General features: G+C 45.0%; 1 protein-coding gene across 5 annotated transcripts in view; it reads left to right on the top strand.

Annotated features, from left to right (window-relative positions):
• The first annotated feature begins 42 nt into the window (after positions 1 to 42).
• The window catches only part of TAF5L (TATA-box binding protein associated factor 5 like), a 31,613-nt gene continuing 21,689 nt past the window's right edge, over positions 43 to 9,966 (top strand). The window contains exons 1-3 of one of the 5 annotated variants that reach the window (XM_061404784.1): positions 110 to 208; positions 1,614 to 1,773; positions 6,687 to 7,039. In XM_061404784.1, coding sequence (XP_061260768.1) covers positions 6,995 to 7,039 — 45 coding nt within the window. In that variant the 5' untranslated portion in view covers positions 110 to 208; positions 1,614 to 1,773; positions 6,687 to 6,994. Of the gene's footprint in view, positions 209 to 592; positions 1,774 to 6,686; positions 7,040 to 9,966 lie in introns of those variants that run through there. The other 4 variants (XM_061404787.1, XM_061404783.1, XM_061404786.1 and 1 more) reach the window with 4 other exon arrangements.

Genomic DNA, 9,966 nt, shown 5'->3' with positions numbered 1-9,966 from the left:
ACGGCCCGGCCCAGCCCGCGGCGGCTCCGCGTTAGTCAGTCATGGGGCGGCCGCCCAGAGCCGCCGCGGGGGCGGCGGGGCTCGGGGCTCGGGGGTCCGGCTGAGCCGGCCGCGGATAGCGAGCCTGCCGCGAAGGCGACGGAGGCGGACGCGGGGCGACCCCGGCGGCAGCGGCGGCGGGGGAAGCGAGAGCCGCCTGGGATGTTCAGTGAGTGCGGGCGGCGGGCGCGGGTGGCGGCGCGGCCTAGGCGGTGGGGGCGGGGCGGGCCGGCGTGGCTGCGGGCGGCGGCCCCGCCCGGAGCGCGGGCCCGCTCTCTCGGGCGTTTAAGCTAGAGGAGTGTCTCTAGGCCAAAGTCGGGCTGAAACTTGGCACATGGTGGCGGGGAGGACGCTGACGAGCGCGGCGGTCCCCACCTGCAAGGGCGCCCTCGAGGCGGCCGCACCCCTGACAGCCGGCTGCGGGCTGTGAGCCGCGGAGCCCGGAGGCCGCGGAGCGCCTGGGCGAGGCGTGGGCGGGGAGCCGAAGGTGAGCAAGCCGGCATCCCGGGCTCGGCGGAAGTGCGGCCCTTCAGACTGCGGCGGGGGCGCCCCGGGTCGGCCCCCAGCGTCGGCCGGCTGAGCTCTGAGCTCTGACCTCTCACCTTGCAGGTGGAGGTCTCGGAGCTGAAAGCCGGCCTGCGGGACCCGGGCCGCGCCGGGAGGGGCGTGCGGGGACTGTGTGCTCCTAGGTGACCCAGCGTTGCCGGGTAGGGGGAAGGGGACTGCAGTGGCCGATCTCGGTCTGGGTCCCAGCCCTGCTTGAGGGTGGAAGTCTGAAGAGGAGTTCGGGCCGTGTCCTTACACTCAGGGAAGCTTCTCGTAGTGGATGGGCTTGGTGTCTACATCGGCCTTCTGTGGAAACCATGTACCTACCTGTAATCTCTATGAGCATTCGTTTCTTCTTTTGGGGTATTGACTGATAACTTAAAAGTGGACTTTTTAAAGGATACCCAAAAAAGGAATAACGTATATGAAAATGCCTGACAAATAGGATGTGTTCTGTTAATACTAGTTATCGGCTATTACAATTACTTTTTTGGTAGAGTACTTGGTAGGTTCCTTGTGGGCGTGGGTTTTTTGCATTAAATGTGAGGTATGCTAACTTTTGATTTTTATGAATTATAAATATTTCCTGCCTTAAGAATCCGTATTAAGCTGGGAAACCAAAAAGTGGGCTTACCTTGAGCATTTTTTTTGTTTGTTTTGGTCGTCAACAGTAAATCAGTGTGTTTGGGAATGATTTTGATGCTTCTGCCTCTAAATGTGTTAATACTTGGTTCTGTCACTGGAAAATTAGGTAAAGTCCTCCCTTAACTATGCAGTCAACCAATTTTTTGGTTTTACTTTTGCAAACAGACATCCTTCATAATACCTATGAAGGACATGTTTGGAGAAAGGGTTTTTGTTTGATGATTCAGCTGGAAGGAGGCCCCAAAGATGCTGTTAAACAGCATTACCCAGGACAGTGCTAGAAGCCCTTCTAGCCTCTCTGACAGGTAGCTTCTCAGGTAGTAACTATTCTGATCATGCCTTCAACAAGCATGTGGTAAGTTCTCACTGTTCTGTTCCCCAAGAGAACCCTTGGAGCAGCAAGACATAAAGGGGAAGAGCTCAGACCCAGCAGCCAGGTGACCCAAGCACCCCCCCTCAACCTGGGCACTGTGGACCCCACGGCACCTGTCTGACTTCTGTGAGCCTCAACTTTCTCATCTGAGGAATGTTCTCTCCCCTATGGTCAGTAAGTGCTAGGTATTAGTATAATGGTGGTGTAGGAAACTAATAGTGTGGTGATTCCCAGGATAGAAGTTTGTTCCAGGGTTTGGTGGACAGAGAGAATCAGGCTTGAGGAAGAGATGGCCAAGCTGGGCTGTGAAGCCTGAGTGAGACTTAGGTAAACCAGATAGGAGTGCCAGTTTGGGGAGAGGGAAAGGGGAGGGGTTCCTCCAATTAAAGAAGGAGAATTTGACCAAAGCCCCTAAGGCTAGACAGCGGGGTGGTACCCACCTGTTTTGTAAACAGACAGATCAGAGTAACCTTGAGATGACTAGATGGAGATGGGATTTTTTTTTTATCTTCCCCACTGGTGGAGGAAGGAGAAAGTTTTTAAGCTCAGCACAGATGGCATCAGATTAGCTTTTTGGAAAGATTATACCTGTAGTAATGTGGAATTGAAAGTAGGGAAGGCTCAGCCACTTGTCCTGGTAGCTTTGTGTCTGCCTTTGACTCTGAAAGGAAAAGGACTGCTTACTGGAGGCAGGTATTTTAATCCAAATCTGGAAGCTTGGAGAGCACTTTGAGAAGGCATGAAGAAACCTGGAGACCATTCCAGGCAACTTTTTCTCTTGAAAAGATCTTCAGGGATATATTTTATATGCCTAACTACAAGACAGGATCTCCCCCCCACCTCCCCCATGAAGTTCAGTTCAGTCGCTCAGTCGTGTCCGACTCTTTGCAACCCCATGAACCGCAGCACACCAGGCCTCCCTGTCCATCACCAACTCCTGGAGTCCACCCAAACCTATGTCCATTGAGTCGGTGGTGCCATCCAACCATCTCATCCTCTGTCGTCCCCTTCTCCTCCTGCCCTGAATCTTTCTCAGCATCGGGGTCTTTTCCAGTGAGTCAGCTCTTCGCATCAGGTGGCCAGAGTATTGGAGTTTCAGCTTCAGCATCAGTCCTTCCAATGAACACCCACGACTGATCTCCTTTAGGATGGACTGGTTGGATCTCCTTGCAGTCCAAGGGACTCTTAAGAGTCTTCTCCAATACCACAGTTCAAAAGCATCAATTCTTCGGTGCTCAGCTTTCTTTATAGTCCAACTCTCACATCCATACATGACTACTGGAAAAACCATAGCTTTGACTAGACGGACCTTTGTTGACAAAATATCCCTGAAAGTATCCCACTTAAAAGAAAGTGTCACCACACGCTTAAGTGTCTCCTATTACAAACACTGTAATTACGCTTTCCAACAACTAAGGTGCCGTTTGGGAAATGTACTGGACTGAAACAATCTCAGTCAATGCTAGTTTGGGATTATTTATACAATCAGTATAGTATTAATAAGTGATAAGTAAAACAGGTATACCTACCTGAATGGGTATTGATGGCTTTGTTGACATTTCCAGTGATGTGCGGGTTCAAGAAGTGCTCTGTCATAGGTGATTTGATAGATACGAAGGTGATGTGTTCTAGAAAATGGAATTGATGATTCAGGGTGGCTAAAGTGACCACAGAGGCATAGATGTTGAAGATATAAATGGATGCTTGCGTGCATGCTAAGTCGCTTCAGTGGTGTCTGCCTCTCTGCTGGTCAGTGGTTTCTGACTCTCTAGACTAGAGCCCGCCAGGCTCTTCTGTCCATAGGGTTCTCCAGGCAAGAACACTGGAGTGGATTGCCATGCTCTCCTCCAGGGGATCTTCCTGATCCAGGAATGGAACCTTTTTTTTTTAAGTTAACCAAATATTTTTCTTTATTAATTTTCTTATTGCAAGGGTAAAGTTGTCTTAGGTTTGAGCTTGCTTTTATTTGAATGTTTTACAGACAGTAACTGCTGCTCTGTTTGTTTACTGAAACAAATTCCTTTTTCCTTTCTCATTTTTTTTTTTAACTTGAAGATGGTTTAAAGAACTTTGTGTATTGGCAAGCTTTAGAAAATATTATAGAAAATTCCTATTCATAAATCTTTGTTTAGCAATCAGATAAGATATCTTTCTGGTAAGATGTATTTAAATGTATCTGTATCTTAGTAACCTTATAGGGTTTGATAATAAGAAAAAGGTAGTACCATTTTTACAAGCAAAATACTAAACTTTTGGAGATTTGGCAGTTCAGTAATCAGAAGTATTTTGCAAAACTTTGTGAATTGACATTTTTAAGTCATGATACTGCTGCTTTATTTTCACAAAATAATACCATGCTCTGGAACTGTGTTCAATACAGTAAGCATTGGCCACGTGTGGTTGCTTTAATTAAAATGAAAACTTCAATTCTTCAGTTGCATTAGTCACATTTTAATTGCTAAATAGCCCTTTGTGGCTGGTGGTTACCGCGCTGAACAGTGCAGAGGTACAGCATTTCCATCATTGCAGGAAGTCCTATGGGCAGTACTGTTGTTGTAGTTGTTAAGTCGTGTCCCAGTCTTTTGTGATCCCATGGACTATAGCCCGCCAGGCTCCTCTGTCCATGGGATTTCCCAGGCAGGAATACTGAAGTGGTTGTCATTTACTTCTCCAAGGGATCTTCCCGACCCAGGAATTGAACCCACATCTCCTGCACTGGCAGACTGGGAAGCCCACTGGGAAGCCCATGGGCAGTACTATAGAATAAAAAAGTGATCTTTCCACTGAGACACACACGAGGGTTTAATGTCACTAAAGCATCTCCAGAACCTCATTTGAATCCTGTTTCAGAGAGAATGATAAACATAGGAAACTGTATCCCCCTTATTCTGAGAGCACAATATCCTGTTTCTTCTGTGTGCAGACGTTGTAAATGGAGTCCATGTGAAAAGTTTTCTTTATAAAATCAGACATGGTAGATATAGGTTGGAGAAGGCAATGGCACCCCACTCCAGTACTCTTCCCTGGAGAATCCCAGGGACGGGGGAGCCTGGTGGACTGCCGTCTCTGGGGTCGCACAGAGTCGGACACGGCTGAAGTGACTTAGCAGCAGCAGCAGCAGATATAGGTAGCCATTCTATAGATTGTGCCATACCCTTCCACGTTAACAAACTTGTATAAAAATAAGTTTTCTGAGCCCTAAAACAAGTGTTGAAGTAGGAATTAAATATTTGTGGCTTTCTTGGTTCATAAAAATACAGAGAAATCATGTGCCCAAAGTAAACCGTTGGGAATTCAAGCAGGAGCTAGACAAAGCTCACTTTATTTTTAATGTGAATTTCCAAGATAAAAGCCCTGTTCTGGGGCAACTAAGAAACAGTGATGGCAGGAGAGGGCAGCTGCATTGGTTGTGGAGGATGGTTTGTAGCATGGAGTAGCATAATCAGATTTGTCTTTTTCTCTGACCACCTTCAAAAGGGTGTTTGAGGTAGGCCTAGAGGTGGGAGGGTATTGGAATAGTCCAGGTGAGAAGTGATTTGTGCTGTCAAAAAGCAGCAGTGAGGATGTAGCACAGTGGCTACAAGACAGAATCCTGTCTGGAATAGAAGGAGATGAAGACCGTTTAGAGGTCAGGTTGGGGGAGCCAAGAGAAGATGACCACTAGTTTTTGCTTGTTTGGTTGGTTTTGTTTGAAGGATGGAAGAGGGGAGCCAGAAGACACGCTTGCATGGGAGGTGGCGTATTCAGCATCCTGGAAACCATGTAAAGATAATAAGGGGAAAATGACTTAGATTTGACAAGAGTTGAGGAATCTTAAGTCTAAGTAAACAGCTCGCTGGTGTTGGCTGGCTGAGTAAGGAGATTACTGCAGATTTGGAGTGGCTGGGGGTAGGAAGCTATGGGAAAAGAAAGTAATTGACAAGAAAAGACTTCTGGGACTTTATGGAGGTCTCAGCTGATGTTAGAGAAGATCAATTTCTAGTGTCATCTGGCTGCCAGACTGTATGATTTCTGCTCCACCCTATCCCCTCCCAGATTGTACATTGCTTCCTAAGCCCCCAGCTGTGAGCCTTATTCTTGTGGCATATTATTTCCATGGGAAAGAGCACAGCTTTTAGTTATTCTGCAAGTTTTAAAATTATATCATGTATGACCAAAACCGAGAATAGTCTGGTTCATATATTTTTAAGCTATGATTTATATTTCCACAGAGTATTTAATCATGATGATTAATGAAAAACCTTAGGTTTTTAGATGCTACTTAGAATGATCTGTCGGAGAAGGCAATGGCACCCCACTCCAGTACTCTTGCCTGGAAAATCCCATGAATGGAGGAGCCTGGTGGGCTGCAGTCCATGGGGTCGCTAAGAGTCAGGCAGGACTCAGCGACTTCACTTTCACTTTCACTTTCTTGCATTGGAGAAGGCAATGGCAACCCACTCCAGTGTTCTTGCCTAGAGAATCCCAGGGATGGGGGAGCCTCGTGGGCTGCCATCTATGGGGTCGCACAGAGTCGGACACGACTGAAGCAACTTAGCAGCAGCAGCAGCAGCAACATTTTATATTTGTATATAAATATATGTATTTTTGTATATGCATATCTCCAGCCTTTACTGTTTGTTCTGTTGTATGACTTTTATGCAATTGAAAAGTCAATCTTCAGATGTTTTAAAAAATCTTCAGATTATGTTTTGAAAGAGTCAACATGAATCAGTTTGCAAGGATTATTTGTCAGTGATTTTGGAACAGCTTGTTCGGTGCAGTATCTGGATAAAACAGTTATTTAGTTATTCAGTGAAAGAAATTTCAATGGATAAAAATTATATATGGATAAATTTTTTAATATTTAAAGAATAACAGATTTTTGGAATATGAGGTATTTTAAATCTTAAAACAAATGGAGGAAATCACAAAAGAGAAGTCCAATGCCTATAATTGAAACTGAAAACTTAAACATATCCAAATAAATTATCAAAAACACATCTTCCACATACAGACAAAAAAATTAGAAGCTCTTGATTTAGAGAAAGTTACCCTGATGGGGACAATCACTTGTGTACGGATAATGTTGTTTGCATTCCAGAGTGGACACCATGTTTTGATTCTGAAGAAGAAAATATTTTTTACATCACTGGAGTGAACCTAGAAAATTCATCCAGCTGTCAGTGTTCATCTGGACTACAGTATTCTTCACTTCAGGCAGAGGAGTGTTTGAGGCCAATAGCAGCATCAGGGGTTCCTGATATTCTGTGTGTGTGTGTGTGTGTGTGTGTGTGTGTGTGCGCGTGCACGTGTGTATTTGGCTGGATCAGGTCTTAGTTACGGCATGTGGAATCGTTCCCTGAAGTGAAAGTGTTGGTCACTTAGTCATGTCCAACTCTCTGTGACCCCATGAACTGTAGCTCACCAGGCTCCTCTGTCCATGGAATTGTCCAGGTAAGAATACTGGAGTGGGTTGCCATTCCCTTCTCCAGGGGATCTTCCTGGCCCAGGGATCAAACCCGGGTCTCCTGCGTTGCAGGCAGATTCTTTACCATCTGAGCCACCAGGGAAGCCCCTAGTTCCCTGACCAGGGGTTAAACCTGGGCCCCCTGCATTGGGAGCGCATAGTCTTAACCACTGGACCACTAGGGAAGTCCAAGGAGTTTCTGTCCTTCTTGATCATAAATTTAGCAGTGAAGGAAGATAGTCCTTTTGAAGGGGAAATTCCAAACTAGCTTGAATTACCACCTCAAATTAGTTTGAATATTACCCCTGCATTTCCTCCCTTCTAAGAATTCATGACAGGATTTCCCTGGTGGTCCGTTGAGAGTCCACATGCCAGTGCAGGGAATGTGGGTTCAATCCCTAGTCCAAGAAGTACCCATGTGTCATGGGGCATCTAACCCCAAGAGCCACAACCACTGAAGCCCATGTGCCCTAGAGCTGGTGCTCTGCAACAAGAGAGGTCACTGCCGTGAGAACCTGTGCTCTTCAAATAGCGAGTAGCCCCTGTTTGTCACAACTAGAGAAAGCTCACACAAGACAGCGGAGACCCAGCACAGCCAAGAATAAAATCAAAAGAATTCCTGAGAAATTTTCTAATATGTATACATATCCTCTTATTATTCTGATGCTTATCTGTACCTGGTGTTATAGATGAAGAGTGAAAGAGGTAAGCAACATGACTGAAATGTAAACACACTGATCTAAATGGAGTTTGTGGGGGGAATCTGTGGGGCTTCTGTTTTTTTAACCATTTTGTATTGGGGTATAGCCGATTAACAATGTTGTGATAGTTTCAGGTGAACAGCAAAGGGACTCAAGCCAACAGCCATGCATATACATGTAACCATTCTCCCTATGGGGCTTTATTATTAGGTTGGTACAAAAATAATTGCTGTTTTGGACCGTGAATTTTAAATCATTATAACTAGGTTCAGACACATCTTTATTAATCAAAATAGGAGCTGTTACAATCAACACATTTTTGCCAACAAGAAAAAAGTTTATTTCTGTAGCATAAAAATGCATGCTTTGGGATTTGATGAACTCTTCGAAAGCATTTTCTGCCTTCTGCTGGTTGTGGACACGTTTTCCCTGCAAAAAGTTGTCAAGATGCTTGAAGAAGTGGTAGTTGGTTGACGAGAGGTCAGGTGAATATGGCGAATGAGGCAAAACTTCGTAGTCCAATTCATTGAAGTTTTGAAGCATTGGTTCTATGACTTGCAGTCAGGAGTTGTCATGGAGAAGAATTAGGCCCTTTCTGTTGACCAGTGTTGGCTGCAGGCATTGCAGTTTTCAATGTATCTCGTCGATTTCCTGAGGATACTTCCCAGATATAGCAGTTTCACTGGGATTCAGAAAGCTGTAGTGGATCAGGCAGGCAGTAGACCACTAAACAGTAACTGTGACCCTTTTTTGGTGCAAATTTGGCTTTTCGAAGTGCTTTGGAGCTGCTTCTCAGTCCAGTCACTGAGCTGGTTATATAAAACGTATAAATATATATATAAATAAATAATACATATATAAAATAAATATATATATATATTTATATAAAACAATCACTGGTTGTTATATAAAATACACTTTTTGTTCCACATCACAATCTGATTGAGTAATGGTGTGTTGTTGTGTATATTAAGAGAAGACAATACTTCAAAATGATGTTTTTGTTTTTTTTTTTTTTTTTGGTCAGCTCCTGAGGAACCCACTTACCAGGTTTTTTCACCTTTCCAATTTGCTTCAAATGCCGAATAACTGTAGAATGGTCGACAATGAGTTCTTCAGCAGCTTCTTGTGTAGTCGTAAGAGGATCAGCTTCAATGATTGCTCTCAGCTGCTCGTTGTCAACTTCTGATGGCCAGCCACTACTCTTCTCATCTTCAAGGCTCTTGTCTCCTTTGCAGAACTTCTTGAACCACCACATTAGCTAATTGATCATTAGCAGTTTCTAGGCCAAATGCGTTGTTGATGGCGCAAGTTTTCTCCACTGCTTTATGACCCATTTTGAACTTTGTCACACCTCATTTCCACAGTCTAAAATAAATATAAACAGCAAGTAATAAAGTCATTAGCAAAAAAAAATAATGTGAGAAAATGTCATTAAAACATAATATATAACCACATTTATAAAAATGTGGTTATATCAGATCAGATCAGTCGCTCAGTCGTGTCCGACTCTGTGCGGCCCCGTGAATCGCAGCACGCAAGGCCTCCCTGTCCATCACCAACTCCCGGAGTTCACTCAGACTCAAGTCCATCCAGTCAGCGATGCCATCCAGCCATCTCATCCTCTGTCGTCCCCTTCTCCTCCTGCCCCCAATCCCTCCCAGCATCAGAGTCTTTTCCAATGAGTCAACTCTTCGCACGAGGTGGCCAAAGTACTGGAGTTTCAGCTTTAGCATCATTCCTTCCAAAGAAATCCCAGGGCTGATCTCCTTCAGAATGGACTGGTTGGATCTCCTTGCAGTCCAAGGGACTCTCAAGAGTCTTCTCCAGCACCACAGTTCAAAAGCATCAATTCTTCGGCGCTCAGCCTTCTTCACAGCCCAACTCTCACATCCATACATGACCACAGGAAAAACAGCCTTGACTAGATGAACCTTTGTTGGCAAAGTAATGTCTCTGCTTTTGAATATGCTATCTAGGTTGCTCATAACTTTCCTTCCAAGGAGTAAGCGTCTCTTAATTTCATGGCTGCAGTCACCATCTGCAGTGATTTTGGAGCCCAGAAAAATAGTCTGACACTGTTTCCACTGTTTCCCCATCTAATTCCCATGAAGTGGTGGGACCGGATGCCATGATCTTCGTTTTCTGAATGTTGAGCTTTAAGCCAACTTTTTCACTCTCCACTTTCACTTTCATCAAGAGGCTTTTGAGTT

The sequence above is a fragment of the Bos javanicus genome, chromosome 28, assembly GCF_032452875.1.
Source record: "Bos javanicus breed banteng chromosome 28, ARS-OSU_banteng_1.0, whole genome shotgun sequence".
In the NCBI taxonomy this organism is placed as follows: domain Eukaryota; kingdom Metazoa; phylum Chordata; class Mammalia; order Artiodactyla; family Bovidae; genus Bos; species Bos javanicus.
The sequence above is the reverse complement of the archived record's forward strand: the minus strand, read 5'-3'. Positions and strand labels throughout refer to the sequence as shown.